The following is a 16,680-nucleotide window of genomic DNA, read 5'->3' as shown; positions in this document are numbered from 1 at the left end:
GCGGAAGGAGGGGCTGAGCTCCGCTTTAATCCGAGCAAGTTGTCTGGAGGGACAAGCCGAGCCAAACCAAGCCGAGCAAAGCGAGCAAGCATTGGGAACAGGGACGATGTGTACTGCGGCACCCGGACCTGGGCCTCTCCTCCTCGTCCTCCTCTGACATGCAGGTAAGTGAGTAAATGTCATGTCCGGAAGGCAGGTTCGGTGTGGGGCAGGGAGAAGGGATGAGATTGTGTTCAAGTCGTTTTCGCTGATGGCGGATCCGACACCTGCGGAGGTTTATTCGAGACCATCAGGAGAGGAGGAAGGCTTTTAGACAGGTGACACTTTGCTGCACTTTTTTTTTTTTTTTTGACAAAAACATGTGATGTGTTTCAGTCATTGAGACGCAACGTGTATGTGATTCCCATGATTGAGTTGCATCAGATCCAGAATAACATGATAATCATTTATGAATTGTACCTTAAGAAATGCGTTTCAAAGAGATGGAGTGTAGGACTGATCACAAATTGATAATGAGCACCAATCCCAAAATGAAGGCTTTTGCCCTTTCAATATAATAAAATCGTTCAAGGCCATGGGAGGGGATTTAAGAAGCCAGTAAGCCTTCAAAATAAAAGCAGTTGCCAGTTTGGCACTTGTTCATGGATTAATCCCCCTGGAGCAATGGCGTAGTCTCCATGTAAACACAATGTAAGTAACACGACTATTGATGCATCCTAACATGGAACATATGCGTGCTGTGTGTGTGTGTGTGTGTGTGTGTGTGTGTGTGTGTGTGTGTGTGTGTGTGAGTGAGTAAGTGAGTGAGTGGGAGAGAGAGAGGGGATGGATCATCCTCTCAAGCATAGAAAGATGAGGAGAATCATCCAAAGTGAGGACAGTTATTTTTTTAATTGTTTTCTCTCTGATTCATTCATCTTAAACATCAGAATTGTTTTGTTTGACCAGCAGCCCAAAACACAAAGATCAGTTTTCTGGTGTTTATTGTTACATAATTCAAAAAAGGCACCAAATCCGCAGAACCGAGAAGGTAGGACTGCATACCATTTTTGCTTGAATTACGTAAATCAAAATTGTTTTTTAATTTTCTGTTGGTTGACTTGTCGATTAAACAGCCAATCAGCGAACTGTTTCAGCACTTGTTTGGATTTTAGGGCAGAGTAAAGGCTAAATTCGATAAAGTGCAGTATTAGGGCCTGAGTTGGGTGCAAAATTGAATGTGTCAGTACAATACAATGTTGTGATATGAAGCTAAACACCACCCACAGCATTGGGCTGTAAATTTCGTGGGTGTACCTTTTAATGTTGCATCTTCTTATCGCTGCTCCACCCAGTGTTCGAGTCTGTCGAAGTCGTGTAACATTTTTGAAAATGAAATTATTGCTTAAGATGAAACCTCCATGATCATTTTTAAACCCTGCTTTCAAAATCCGTTTTTAATCTGGAAGATTCAGCAGGATGATTTTTCATTTTAACTGCTCCTGGATATTTGTCACATTGAATCTGTTTGAAACTCAGTGTTGCGTTTGGCTCCTGTGTTCACCTGGACTGCAGGAGGCGCAGCTTGAAGCTAACTCAGGTGCAGCTGTTGGTAATTTTACACGGTCCTTGATAAACAAGCAATAAATCAAACTAAACAGGTCCATATTTAGTAATGTGACCATTTTATGAGGTTTTTTGATTGTTTAGAGGGAGTGAAATGAACAGTGAATGCTTCTACCGTTGTAGAACATTGTATACACAGAACTGATAATTGTGTCTCAAAATTTTAATTGATTTAAATATCTTCTGGAATCAACAATAGTCTAGTCAGCCCAAAATATTAACAGAATATTGAAATTGTCCAGAGACCTGCGACATGTTGCTGCCTTCATTCAGTTGTATTGTGATATTTGCATTTCATAATCTTTAAGCCCTAATTTTAGCCATGAAGTGGAGGAAGTTTAAGGCCAGTGAATCGATGTAATTATTGAAGGTCCTTGCAAGTACGTATAGTACACGTGTGTTGTTGTCAGTGTGTGCTTGTCTGTCAGTATAAGATCAGTGAGTTAATGGGCTAGTAAATCCTCCACCCCGCGGCTTTCACTGCAGCCTGACAGATGGAAGTGCAGTGCTCGGCTCACAGCTCTGCAGGCCTGTTCGTTTCACTGCCGGGCTGCCAGGGCCATCTGTGACCCGGGCAAAACCTTCCTCTCCGACTGACCCCCCCACCACCACCACCACCACCACCACCACCAAATCACCCAACCATTGCCATCTAGTCCTAAACTCTCTGTGGGAGTCTGCCATCGCTCCTGCTGCTTCCCTTCATGTTCCCATCCCAGCAGTTGTGGTTTGTGCTCAGATTACAGGATCAACATTAACCTTTGTCCCCTGTGACTTCTCTCTGTCCACGTGTCTGATTGTAACGGTCTAGAATTTGTATATCTGCACATATAAGATGACAAACACATCAGTAAACCTTCTGTTGCCTTTTCATCTAATCTGATCCAAGAGGAGCTGCACTAGTTGACAGTTTGGAGTGAGTTTATCATTAATATATTTTTATTTGTATAGTAACTTCCATGCAAGAAATCGTTCTTTAAGTAATATTCCAAAATTAATAATCCTGCATATTTCTCCAAGTTTGCCAGACATTTATAACAATCTCAATAGAAAAACAACAGTGATGGTTTGGACTCCAGTCAAGACTGTTTGAGAACTTGAGTTGTTCAGCACAGTCAGGCACAGAGCTGAGTTAAGGAATCTCAAGGAGAAAAATCTAGAAGTCTCACACAGACATACATCACACATTAGTGGAGTCTTCTGATCATTAAGGTCAGATAAATAACTCATGAAAGCCGTGTTTCAGTGAAACATATGGAGTAGCAATCATGATGCTTTTAAGCTTTAATGTGGGCCTTCATAAACAAGCTTTTGACTTTTTCTTTCCTCAGATCAGACCGTACATTTGTCACCATTGTTGATCTTTTCTGGAAGCAGTTTATTTTTCCTGAAATATTTAGTAGGATTATGTTCTGTGTCCTTTCTCAGCTTGTTGACCTCAGTGGCGATGAAGTCTGCGATAAGAGATAAGTGATGGATACCCTGATAGCCTCGTCATATTAAATAAATATCAAAACTGGGCTTCTCTCTCACAGAGGCCATTTATTATTCAGATCACTGCCCTATTCATCTCTCTCTGTCATGTCTTATCTGATACGAGAGCGATGGCCCTCCTTGTCCTTCTGCCCTGCCTCCTCCTCCTCCTCCTCCTCCTTTTCTCTCTTCCTGCCCTTTGCCATCTGCCAGCTGCTGGTGGACGGATGAATGTAGTGCAGATTAAAATGCACTGCACACCCAGATGAATCCCAGAGGATTTAGGTTTTTGCTATTAGCAATATAGAGGCAGGGAGTCCCCGGCCTGAAATTGAACACCCCTGTAGTATTTCCTGTTTCTGTGTGTGTACTTTCAGTTTAGTGGAAGGTTGGTTGAACATGGACCACGGGGTAGTCCTGATCTCCATGCCCGCACTCAGTAGGGTGGGTTGAAAAGCCTGCTGTCAACAGGCTCCTCCTGCCTGCAACCCAGTGCCTCCCTGATCTATCCAGCCATCCCTTAGCTATACCCACTTGTCCTTGAGGTTCTCAGGAATGGCCGGCATAGGGCAAGAGACAGGGCACCAGATAATCACAATGACACAGAGGGATGGACAACCATCAATGCTTAAATTCACACCTGCAAGCAATTGAGAGTAGTCACCTGTCCCTGAGTAAGAAACCTCTTGTTTTGAGGTGATGGTGCTAACCACTACACCGCTGCACTGCCTGTCCCTGATCTAGCTGAAAGAATTGTGTCTTTTGTAGCTGTTTTCTCAATATATACAATTTCTTTCCTAATTTATACATTGACATTCACATAGGGACAGTGGAAGAAGTTGTCATGTGAATACTGAATAAGTGGAGCTTAAGTGAATTTCTGTTGTCCTAAAAAGACGGACCTAATCCCAGGACCTTATCCCGGACCCTAAGGTCACAGCTTTATATAAGAGGTAGACTGATTCATTGTTTTGGCCAATAGGACATTTGACAAACTCTTGATGTTGGTGGAACTTGGATCTGATCGTGGCTGATGGCTGAGCAGCCTCCACCAGTCACGCTGGGTTGTACATCACAATTATAGAAATTTATTAGGTATTTATTAAAAATTAAAAATCCACTATTGGTCAACCTCTGCTTTAAATTGCTCATTTTGTCTGGTATTATATGGATACTCCATATAAAACAAAGAAAAGCAGTGAATGCTCACATTTACACTAAGTGTTGTTTCCCATTTTTGTTTTATAAATGACAAATTCAGTGATTTTTCTTTTTTTTTCCATACTGAACAGATCAATAATTGGAATAGTCTTTAGTTGAGTCCTGAGTTGTCGTAACAAAGAGAAAGAATTGTTCCTAAATGAGCTAGTCAAAAATTGACAGAATGAATTCAAGAAAATATCTGCTGAGCCACCATTCAGTGCCATTTTAGTACTATGGAAACATTTAAGTCTGTGAAAGTACAGACATTCAGCATCCAGCCCTAACAAGGTTTCTGTTTTACATGCAAACTTAAACCTTTCCTTGGACTTCTTCTGTTTGTGATTTCCTGTCCATATCCTGTCTCTGTCTCTCCCAGGCTGTGTTATGAGCGGGGTTTTCTTGGAGACCAGAGGAGCATGTTCTGAAAATTGGAGTCGGATCACACCCCGGCCATGAGCCACAAGTATCAGGGAGAGGCGTCTGGGGAAGCGGGCGAGGAGCACAAGGTGCCTCCGAGGAGCAGGCAGCCCAACGGGAACGCACCCAGGGATCCTCCTGTACGTCGATCCTGGAGGCCATGTCAGATGCTCAACCAGGATGGGGAACCGAATCCCCATCATCATCATCACCATCATCATCACCCTCATCACCACCACCACCACCCACCCACAGGTCGCGGACCTCCTCGACATCGCCGCCGGCCCCCATCAGGACAGGGACAGGGACAGGGCCAAAGCCAGGCCCAGAGTCCTGGTCTGGTCCCGGCGGTGACTCCCTCTAGGTCGGATGTTGGGGAGAGTCAAGACAATGAGCCTCGTCCTGTCCATCAGCCCCGACCTGCTGTTGCCCGTTATCGCCGTCATGGTGACCCTAACCCCAGACTCAGAGGTCACAGACAGAGGCAGCCAATCGGAGAGATGCAGGACTCTTCACCTGGTGCAGATGAGAGAGAGGGTCCAGCAGATATGCAGGTACAGCAGCCCCCATCAGATGATGCTGTAACACACCAATCACAGGACGGGGGATCTCCTCACCAGACTCCCGTTGCTGTTGTCACCCCCACCCACCTCTCACCTGGTCCCGCAACCCATAACGTGCAACTTCGCCCCCGACACACTGCTCCTGCTGAGGCAGAGGAGGACCTCCAGGAGCTTAAAGTGCAGTGTGAAGAGGAGCTGGAGGACGTTAAGGAGAAGGACCAAGAACAAGAACAGGTGGAAAATGATGGAGACCCCCATTCAACCCCAGGTCACTCCAGCTGCAGCCACGACGACATGATGGTCGATGACGAAGCAGAAGAACTTGCAGAGAGGGTGGAGGAGGATCAAGAAGAAGTGATGGATGATGTAGTGGAGGACATTGCAGCTCAGGGAAGTGAAATCACTGATCTCTGCTCCGACACAGAGAGCGCCGCCTCGCTCAGTATGGACGGACCTCTCCACAGCCCGCCGCCCCTCCAGTCACCAACTCCTCCTTCATCTCCTGACGTTCCACCATTTCCCCAGCTGGACCATTTCAGTGAGGAAACCAGTTTTAGCCCTCTGCCTGATAGTGACATGCTACCTGAAGAAGAAGAAGAAGACGAAGAAGAAGAAGAAGAAGAAGAAGAGGATGATGAGGAGGATTGCTCTGAGTCATGCTCGCTCTCTCACTCCACTTCCTGCTCTGAGTCTTATCCAAAAACCTATGCAGAATTTTATTCAGAGTCCCACCAAAAGTCATACCCCAAGCATGTTTATGAGTCGTACTCAGAGCCAAAATCCCATCCTAACTCTTTTCCTGAACCGCTTAAGACCTCCTACCCCGAGTTACACAGAGAACCTTGCAGGCAATCTGGTTGGAGGACTGAGTCAAATGAGGCCCAGCAGGAGTCCCGCCAAGAGCCCTTTACTAGCCATAGACACGAGAATGTACAAAAAGGGGTTCCATCCTCCCCCACCAAGGGCTCCCATTATGCGCCAAGAAAGGGCAGAGACCGCGGCTCACATCACTCCCCTCTTGACCGCTCTGTTGGCTGCCGGCTGCACCACTACGACGGACAGTCTGACGGTGAAGGGGACAGCGCCGATCAAAGTCCCGTTCCCAAAAGTCACAGGCAGGCACCCAAACAGGCAGCAACGCAGGCCAAGAGCCCCTCGTCCGGGCAGAGCAGCTCAGGTGAGGCCCAGGCAGAGGGGAACACGGTGGGTCCCCAAGGGGAGGAAGGTACAAGGGACTCCATTAGCCTGGCAATTAAAGACATTAAGGAGGCGATTGAGGAGGTGAAGACGAAGACGATACGTTCCCCTTACACACCTGACAAGCCTGTGGAGCCGATTTGGGTGATGAGGCAGGAGGTCAGCCCAACAGAGGATGTCTACCCACTGCCGACTACAGCTGGCCATGTAAGTATGACTTCACTCATCATTAATGCTCAGTTTGTTTTTTTACTGAAAAAAATCTATCTTGCAAATTACTCACAACGCTGCCATCTGCTCTTGTTAAAATTTCTCATGCGTTACATAAAAAATGGCAATTTTTCAAGCTCAAAGTGGCTGATCAGAACAGTTTTGATTCCTCTGCAGCAGATGTTGCACTTCTATTCATGAAGTAATAAATAGCAAACGTGGGAATGGGAGCAGTGTAGCAAGTTCTGTTTTTGATTTGCTTTTTGCTTAATATACTGTTTACAGTGTTCTGTCATGTTGGTGGAACAGAAAAATGGGGAGAGAAATATAAAGTGCTGTTGTTTATTTTGCAGATCAGCTGGAGTAATTGGAGTAATATGCATCAACATGAACAGAAATCTAAAAAGGGACAATATCAGAGCTATATGCAGAGTTCTTTTTGTTATTTCTCGGTGCAATTTCTGTTTCTTTCCCAAAATGGTGAAATATACCTTTACGACTCTGTTGATGATGGACGTTGTTGAAGGATATGAGTCTGCTGTGTTGGCATTGATTAAATTAGATCTCACTGCTTTCAGGAAGCAAGCAAACTAAAGATTTACATCCCTGGCTCTCATTTCATTTTGTGTTACTTGGATTAATGCCCGAATCCTGAATAACGTATTGCCAGAATAAGGAGTCGGCTGATTCTAAATTTTCTTTCTGTCCTTTCACCCTGTTTCCTTTTCTCAGTCTTCGCCTCACTCATCCCCGCAGTCAGTGTCTGACTCTCCGTCCCGCTACGCCTCAGTTCCAGCTCAGGAGCCAGTTAGTCCCCTGAGAGTTGAGTCAGCCAGAGCGCTTCATCCTCAACATTATCACCAACAACAGCCCCAACACAACCATCACCACCAAGGACACCACCCACAGCAGAGGGACGCCACAAGGCCGCCGCAGACATACACAAAGCCGCAACCGTACACACACATGCCGAATCAGCATCAGCATCAGCATCAGCAACGTCAACATCAGCATCAACAACAGATTCAGCATCAACAACACCATCAGCAGCTTCCAGCTCAGCAGCCTCGACCACAAGTTCAGCCGCTGTCGCCTCCACAGCAGCCGTCTGTTCAGGAGGTGAGAGTTCACAGATAGGCATCCATACATCCTGGAAATACAGAAAAAAGATGCGCAGAATAATCCAGTGACAGTCGCCTGCACGTCCGTGGGTACACAAACAGGAACATGTAATAGCTAATTCAGTGTACTTATTATGCTGTCCATGTTCCAAAATGTAAACAAATACATGCTTAAAAAAAACTGGGCTCAAGTGGCGGACCACAGCGTCCCTCGCTGAATCCATGGCAACACGGATGATAAATCCTGCAAAGGCGTTCAGGCATTGAGGCAGGCATATTTTTACAAGGTGTTTATCCGCCAGCAGCTGAAAGGCTGACAGCAATAAACATGTCGCAGAATTTAAATGAGATAGGAGAGACCTGCACTATGTGAATAGAAATAAGAAGGATGGTGATGGTGAGTTTTTCCTTTCTCTGCCTTCTCAGATCCGCAGGTCTCTTCCTCAGTTTCCAACATTTGTGGACGGTGAGTGTGCTCACACAGAAATCAATATCATTCTCCGCTCCCTCTCTGTTCTTTTCATCTGTGGACATAAAGATGAATACTTTTGTGCAGCATGTTTGTGTGCTGGCATGCACTGTATGTGCGTGTGTGTACATGTGCCTAACGAGCGCATTTGGTTTGTGCAGTCCCGGGGCCGTGTGACCCCGAAGACCTTATTGATGGCATCATCTTTGCAGCGACCTACCTGGGCTGCACCCACCTGCTGTCAGAGAGGACACCCACGAAGAGCGCCCGCATGCAGCAGGCCCAGGAGGCCATGAGCAGAGTCCGGGTGAGTCAGCTACAGCTTCCCTCGTTTCATTCTGCAGTGTGGAGGAAGAACAGGACAGTATGTGACTGCGCCTGAAATCGCTCATTCGTTCCTCACTATTCCCTACAAGACGGACTCTCAGTAGCTTAACTCATTTGAAAATAGCCCACATTTAATTCTTAATTTTATCAGTACTTCTAAATACAAACTTCTCCAATTACACTAGAACTATACATCTTACTCAAAGATCAAATCCACAGCTCCTTCGTACGGAGATACATTTTTCTAGCACATTCGGACTCATCGTCAGTGATGTAACCGAGGTTCGCTTCATATGTGGATCTTTTTAAAGTTAGAAACCCTCGGCAGGCAGCACAGCCAGCGGGCGAAAAGTCCCTGGGTTTCTGCTCAATGCATCATCCACAGATCACTGCTCCTGATCCGCAGTCACACTGGCTTTTTCTCCTCAGCTCCACTGCATGTTACATAAACTCTTGATCAAGGCTGCGAAGCCCTGGAGACTGTAAACCCTGCTTTCTGCCCCGGTCGCAGTGCATGAATTCAGACACGCAAAGGAAAAACACTTCGATGACAGCGATTAAACTCAGCGCAGCAGTACATAGAAATGTGTATCTCACATGATTTGATGTGGGTTGTTTTTGTGCTCACACGAGAACAGTCATGACTTTGCACTGAAAAACAGATTTGCGCTCCCCGTGTGAATGTAGTTGGAGTCAGGTGGTGTCAGCGAATGAGTGGGAAAGATAGCTCGCAGTGACAGCGTGGCCTTCAAACACAGAACTGTGCGAGCGTGAGAGATGAGCGCTAAGACGTTGCCATTTAAGAGAGACGAGCCAAGTCAGAGGTGGGAGGAGGACGGGAGTTGAGCCCGTCCGTGCTTTCTGGACGGCTGACTGACAGTTCCAGGACATCAGTCCTTTAAGGTCTGAGATACCTACAGGGAGGGAGAAGGTTAGACTGTAGTTAGGCTGTAGAATGATGGGGGGGGGGGTACATAAATCATTTTATTTTTTAGAATGGAAAAGACAGAATGGAGGCTCACTGTCTAACAGGCTAAGTGAGCTGGCGTCTCTTTTTTAGGGATGCACCGATCTGACTGAAGGTAGTGCTGATGCAGAGTACTGATCTGATAGCAGAGCTCTTTTTTTTTTTCACAAATTAAAAAATGTCCGTGCGTGCTGAGTAACATTGGCCTTTAAGATGAAGCTTGAACTTCACAGCAGTTCATAACTAGCGGAGGCGTTCATACACCAACATCCTGTGCAGGCTCGTGCAGATTTGAACTGTACTGTTTAGAAGGTTTGAGAAATTGCATCATTACAAAGTGACCTATGGATGGAACACACACAGTTACCCCGCTTATGTACAGGAAGATGCTTTTATTGTGAAGTCTCTCGAGCAGGAAGTGATGATTTAGTACCACAGTAGCGTCATGCATCAGTGTGAAGAGAAAACTGTATTTACTGTGGATCAGTCACATCTGGCTGGAACCTGATCCGCTTTATGGGGTCAGGATCGGGGTCAGTACCCATCTGATGATTGGATTCAGGAGCGCGCTGTTACGTCGGATGAAGAATTTATCTAATTGATTAATTGCATGTCAGTATTTGCAGTACTTAAAAAATTGCTATGTAGTGCTGTAGTACTGTATTTTCTCACAGCACTACAACTTGTTTGTAAATAATAACAAGATAGTGATAAAAACATAAGAGTAAAGGTGTGATAAACAAAAATATAAGAACATTCCTCACAGGATGTGTAAGGGTTTAAAAAACTCACACATACACATTTACTTCAGAAAATATGAAGATAAAGAAGTTGTCAGTAATATTGTGTATATTTTATATTTTATGTTATTCTTGAACGGCCATCTTTGAAATAGCCCAGAAGGAAGTTGATAATTTTAAGCTTACAAACTGACAAAAACACAAACCTAAAACAGCAACATAAAGGAAAACACACAGAGAGTGAAATGGACAACTGTACAAATGGACAAATCATCCTTTATGAGGAAGACACTGACTTCAGCAGCCTGAGCTCCACAGGCGGGACGGTCCAGGACGACAGAGAAAGACGGACGCTGACTATCACACGAGACGCCTGCTGATTATAAAACCAACTGAAACGCTGGAGGTGACACGACGGCTCTTAACAGAGTGATATATGGTGACGTCCACCACAGGTCAGGAGTCAGATCGGAGCTGGTGATGATGATGTGACGTGTGGCCCGAGGAGCTGGCGAGCAGCGACGTGTTCGCTGTGGGCTCAGAGAGAGTCACACAGGGCCTCTACAAAAACACAGTTTACAAAACAGCATTTTCTGACCGCAGTAACGTACGCGTTAGCAGTATGTGTCAGCTTCAGCAGAGGCCTGAGTACCACCATTTATAGAAGTGAGATTTTTTTAGATGGAACATGAGGCAAACGGGACCTGCTGCTGCGTCACTCACAGGAACTGCAAAATGATGTGTTGTAGCACTTCGTGCGTCATGCTTTCAAGATTAAAAATATGCTTGAATTTAAATAAACTCCTTGGAAAAAAAAAAGTTTGATTTTCAACGCAGCCTGGTAGTTAAGAAACATTTTAACATTTGAAATGAAACGATCCCACCTTCGTATTTGTTTGTTGTCTCCTGGTGTCGAGATTAGGAGGCATTAAATAATCTCGATCAAACCTACAGTCGAAGTAAATATGAACGGCTATGCATTGATTTCTGTGGGTACACTTTATTTTTCGTTTGTTGATTTATACTAACACTTTAGACGTGATGATAAAGGCTTGGAGAGCTTCCAGCCTGCGTTCATGACCCCCCTCTGTCATCACTCTGCAGAGCTAGGTGCTAACTGCCCGTCTGAAATAACACGCTGCCACTAGTTAGGTCATTTATTTGGAAACAGACTCCCCATTGTGTTGGTATTTTTAAGGAGTACAAAGACACAGTCCACTCTATCTATTCAAACCTCAAAATGATTCAGAGTGGCGTCTCTTTCTTAAAGAAACTGTCTTTGCCTGAGAGTGAATGGTAGAAACATGCAGAGAGCTTATTAAGCACAGTTTCACATTGTATAGGTCAATGACAGCTAGTGATGATTTTCATTACTGATTGATCTGCAGGTTATTGTTTTGATTAACTAATTAGTCTATAAAATGTCAGAAAAATAGTACACAAAACAACATTTTCACAGATCCCAAGATGGTTTAATGGAACCCAAACATACAGCCATCTCCATTAGTTTTACCTTAATCACACCTCCACTAATGAAGATGAGCAGACCGGTTAGGGTGTTAAACCTGTGGGTTTGGAGAGCAAACTGTGGCACAAGCCGACTTTTGGACACGCAAACCTGGAGCCGTGATGAGGCGTCTGCCACAAACACATGAGGTCGCTTGTCTTTCTTCGGGGTTGATGGTGTCACACTGATGAAGAGGAAACTTTTGATAAATGTTTGCTGTGAAGGCCTCTGGCAGCCTGCTGTTGTCAGATGTGATAGACAGCAACATCACTGTCCTCCCACACACACACACACACACACACACACACACACACACACACACACAAACAAAGCTTACACCTTTAAGGTCCTTTTGTATCTTAATTTGGCATTTGGAATGAAGACAGTCTACAGTGAATGAGGCGATTGGGTTTTTGTTGGTCCATCCAAAAAGCTGTTTTCTTGTGTTGTTGTCTTGATTTCTGAACCTCTGTTGTGTTTTCTGATCACTGCAGGCTGCTCAGAAGCAGGCAAAGAACAGGAAAAAGGTACGTTTGTGTTGTGATTGTGTACGTGTCATGGAAATGTGAGCTCGAATGCTAACGTTAGACGAGGAGACCGTCAGCGCAGATTGTTCAGAATTCATTCCCCCATGCCTCATGCAGATTGCGTGAGACGTTGGTGCTTGGCTTTCATTAGAGTCTCATTCGTAGCTGTTCGATTTGATGGCTTTTGACAGTTGTGACGCTCGCTCTGCTCTCCTTGGCTGCTGTTCATCAACCTGTTGCCTCCTGTGCTCACTTTTCTTGCGTGTCTCTCCGGCTGTGCAGAGCCCCGACGGGGAGGCTCCGTCCACTGCTGAGGTCGACCTGTTCATGTCCACGCAGAGGATCAAAGTCCTCAATGCAGACACTCAGGTGCAAAAAGGATAATATGCATCCCTTTCTAACAGTATCAATAAATACCTTAAATAGCATGTGTAACGTCACATTAACATGTTAGTACCAGGGACCCGCAGAGAACCGAATGATAAGTGCCTCATGCCATGTTTGGATCACCAGGAGTCTTTAATGGACCTGCCGCTGAGGACGATCTCCTACATAGCCGACATTGGTAACATGGTGGTGCTGATGGCCCGGGGGAAGATGGTGCGTTCCCGCAGCGCGCAGGAGAACCTGGACCACACAGCCGAGCAGACCACCCTGAACCACGATGACAGACGGCTCTACAGGATGATCTGCCACGTCTTCGAGTCAGAGGACGTGAGTTATTGATCGTTAATCTGTTACTCTTAAATCTATTGTCATATAAATCACCCTGTTTTGGAGCTTGTAGTCACCGGCTATCTTATTGTGTTATTTAGAGCAACGTTCTGACATTTCTGGGATGATGGGAATTTGTTGTCTTGCTGGGAGTTAGCAGGGAAGAGTTCTATGTGTGTGTGTGTGTGTTCAGAACAGAGTGAGGTCCAGGACAAGGAATCACCTGGATATTGATTAGAGTTAGAGAGTGAAGGAGAGGTGATGCATGCTGTCACTGAGCCCAGCTGTTGTTGGTTAGTTAAAAGTTAATTTCAGTCTACCTGGAGCAGAAGACCATTAGAGGAAGAGCAATTTAAATGATCATTCTGGTGTATTATTTTGTAGGTTTGTCCATCATTCCTGTCAGTAATAATAACAAAGAATGCACAAAGTTAATTGCTGAGATCTGTGAGCACAGATCATTGCTAGAAAGAAGTGCCAAGTTATGGGGGACATAAAAAGCTTTCCAATGTTTTATTCATTACGAGCGTAAACCTCAAAAAGTCAGCTGATCTGCCTCTGTGTGGGTGTGCTGCACCATGTTAGGACTCATCACACATGCTTCGGAGTGTGTGTAGGTCAGGATAAGCAGAGTATGAGTAAGGAATGCTTCGTGTCGGTAAGGGTCCTCACAAGTATTGTAGTGCAATGCGTGTGTGTTTGCGTGTGTGTGTGTGTGTGCGCGCGCGCGTGTGTGTGTCATAGTGGGATGTAAACAAGCCTTTTTAACATGAGGTCTGTGCTCAGTTTGTCCCATGGGAAGATAAATGTTACTGTCAATCACGAGCCCTCGTCCCCCCCCGTCTCTCTCTCTCCACCTCTCTCTCTCTCTCTCTCTCTCTCTCTATCAGGCCCAGCTCATCGCTCAGTCCATCGGTCAGTCTTTCAGCGTCGCCTACCAGGAGTTTCTCAGGGCCAACGGCATCGACCCCGAGGACCTGAGCCAGAGGGAGTACAGCGACCTGCTCAACACTCAGGACATGTACAACGACGACCTCATCCACTTCTCCAAGTCAGAGAACTGCAGAGACGTAAGTGAACCAGCAGGTGGCAGCACAGTCACAGGAGTTTTCCATTCACTTGTCATCCTTAAACTGAGTTGATTTTAGACTTCTGCTGGTATTTGATAGAATATTCCACTTTACTATCCATTGAGTTTTTATGCGTTGCATGATTTTTGCAACTTTTCTCGAGCATCACAGCCCTTCAGTTCATGTTATAATGAATGTTTGGACACAGTTGAGCCAGTGTATTATTCTTTTGCTTTCCTTCCGGTGGTTCAAGCGAGCAGCTGCTTCTGGAGTCACAGCTGTGTGACAGCGACTGAAAAATGTCATTCAGTTAAAAAACAAAAAGTATGAAGGTGAATTTGAGACGCTCAACCTGGTCTGACCTCAGACCCTCCTCCCGCTGCTCTGAACGCCTGCTGTCATCTCGCATCATTCAGACTCGTGCAGTTGCCCGGGAGACTCTCAAAGTTCACGTTGACGGGACGACCGCAGTATTTCACTAGCAGAGGTTTAAAGACGTGGAGCTCAGCCCGTCTTTGAGAGGCTGAACAAGTAAAGCTGGACGCGTCCCCTTGCAGGTTTACATCGAGAAGCAGAAAGGAGAGATCCTGGGTGTGGTCATAGTGGAGTCGGGCTGGGGGTCCATCCTCCCCACCGTCATCATCGCCAGCATGATGCACGCTGGGCCGGCTGAGAAGTCCGGCCGACTCAACATCGGAGACCAGATCATGACCATAAACGGGACGAGTCTGGTGGGTTTACCGCTCAGCACCTGCCAGAGCATCATCAAGGTGAGCTGCTGCTCTCGGTTCACTTCCTCTTTTCTGTTCTTCATTAATGTTTAAAGTATATCCTGGTAGTTGTTAGTCTTTTATTCTCTTGCCTAATTTTTCCATTTTACATGTTTAATAATGGTTAAATGTAGCAGCTACGATGCACTCATAAAAACAGTTTTAAAAAGTCCGCTTAGTTTTGATCCATCACACGTCTCCTGTGTTTTATGGATAATGTATGTTTGCTAACCAGACTCCGTCTTCCCTCAGGGTCTCAAGTCTCAGTCGAGGATCAAGATGAACATCGTCAGGTGTCCTCCTGTCACCATGGTGCTCATCCGCAGGCCGGACCTCAGATACCAGCTGGGCTTCAGCGTCCAGAACGGCATCGTGAGTATACACACACGCACGCACGCACGCACATGCAGAAGAGGTGGGTGAATTGTGGTCCTGCTGTCTGTCTCTCAGTAACAGATCTGTATCAGTGATCGTTAAGATCACGCTAACAGTAGCTAGGTGGTTAGCCTCAGAGTTACTGTCTCTGCTAGATTAAATATGAACCTCTGAGTTGTGTTTTGAACCGTGTGTGTGCAGATCTGCAGCCTGATGAGGGGAGGCATCGCTGAGAGAGGGGGCGTCCGCGTCGGTCACCGCATCATCGAGATCAACAGCCAGAGTGTCGTGGCGACGCCTCACGAGAAGATCGTTCAGATTTTGTCTAACGCCATGGGAGAGGTGGGAGCAGCTCTCAGTGTCTCTCTCTGAAGTTAGAATACTAAAACCTTTGTTACTGCATGAAACTCAACACTTCCTGCTCAGATGTTTCACATTAAAGGCGCTACAGCCTCTCAAAGGATGTAATTCCTCCCTTTCCTGTTGAGCTTTTAGTTTGAAATATCTGCAGGAAGTCTTTAGTTTCATTGACCAAAGCTTAATAGAGATTATGATTGAAACTATTTCTGATCCAGAAGATAATTCAGAGGGAGTTTGGACCCTGAACCATCATTTTGGTTCATGAGCTCAGCCTAACATTTCTGGGATTCCTCATAGACATTCACACTCTCCAGAGGAGCCCTGATTATTTCACACCCTGTGATTTTCAGGTCACACTCCTGCTCCCTTTTTGTCGTCATGACCCTGTGACCTTTCCTCTAGCTCCACACTCAAGACAGATGTTACATTTTAAGCTGCACTACTGGAAATAACTGTGTTAAATTCTCGTCACTGGGTTTGTTTCTGCTCCAGATCCACATGAAGACGATGCCTGCAGCCATGTACCGTCTGCTGACAGCGCAGGAGCAGCCCGTCTACATCTGAACACACACTTCTCACTCTTTCCCCCACGTCTCTCACTCTCTCCTCACTCCTGTCCTTCCATCTTTCAGTTGTTTTAAACCGCTTTCTTCTCTCTGCATCCTGTTTGATATCACTTGACTTGCCTTAATCTGTACAGTGCACTGTCATGTAAACATGTACATCTACAGTATGACAGCAGAGGACAGATTATCTCACTAGGCCGAGTGTTCATGTGACGTGTTCTGTTTGACCAAAGAGAACTTGTGGGTTTTATTGTGCATATTTAGGTGGCAAACAGAGTAAATATTACCTTTGGTTAAAATAGCTGTAATATCTGAATGTACTCTAATCATGTTGGACCTATAAATAGTCAGGGCAACTCAGATGATAGGGAGCTTTGAAACTGAAGTGGTCAAGTGAAAGGGGAGTGCATGTACAATTCTGCTGAATAAACTCTAAAGAAAAGCCGCCGGTGTGGATTGTTCTGCTTGTTAAAATGAGGTGTGTCTGACATGAGTGACA

The 16,680-nt window shown here is 45.6% G+C and overlaps 1 protein-coding gene across 1 annotated transcript; it reads left to right on the top strand.

The window, feature by feature from the left end:
- The first annotated feature begins 23 nt into the window (after positions 1-23).
- Positions 24-16,625, top strand: LOC143337961 (uncharacterized). The gene is made up of 13 exons (XM_076757996.1): positions 24-164; positions 4,658-6,665; positions 7,401-7,787; positions 8,216-8,255; positions 8,420-8,565; positions 12,294-12,326; positions 12,609-12,695; positions 12,840-13,040; positions 13,931-14,110; positions 14,668-14,880; positions 15,133-15,252; positions 15,457-15,597; positions 16,108-16,625. The coding sequence occupies exons 2-13, from the start codon at positions 4,734-4,736 to the stop codon at positions 16,177-16,179; spliced, it is 3,552 nt and encodes a 1,183-aa protein (XP_076614111.1). The 5' UTR covers positions 24-164; positions 4,658-4,733; the 3' UTR covers positions 16,180-16,625.
- Positions 16,626-16,680: the final 55 nt, after the last annotated feature.

This window comes from Chaetodon auriga, chromosome 19 (assembly GCF_051107435.1).
Source record: "Chaetodon auriga isolate fChaAug3 chromosome 19, fChaAug3.hap1, whole genome shotgun sequence".
Taxonomy (NCBI): domain Eukaryota; kingdom Metazoa; phylum Chordata; class Actinopteri; order Chaetodontiformes; family Chaetodontidae; genus Chaetodon; species Chaetodon auriga.
This window is presented reverse-complemented; position numbering and strand designations above follow the sequence as displayed.

Bases quoted from the DNA above. Each gene is read 5' to 3' on its own strand.
- LOC143337961 (XM_076757996.1), top strand. From the start codon at position 4,734: ATGAGCCACAAGTATCAGGGAGAGGCGTCTGGGGAAGCGGGCGAGGAG. The intron at 6,666-7,400 runs GTAAGTATGACT...TCCTTTTCTCAG, and splicing joins TGCCGACTACAGCTGGCCAT to TCTTCGCCTCACTCATCCCC. The intron at 12,696-12,839 runs GTGCAAAAAGGA...TTGGATCACCAG, and splicing joins TCCTCAATGCAGACACTCAG to GAGTCTTTAATGGACCTGCC.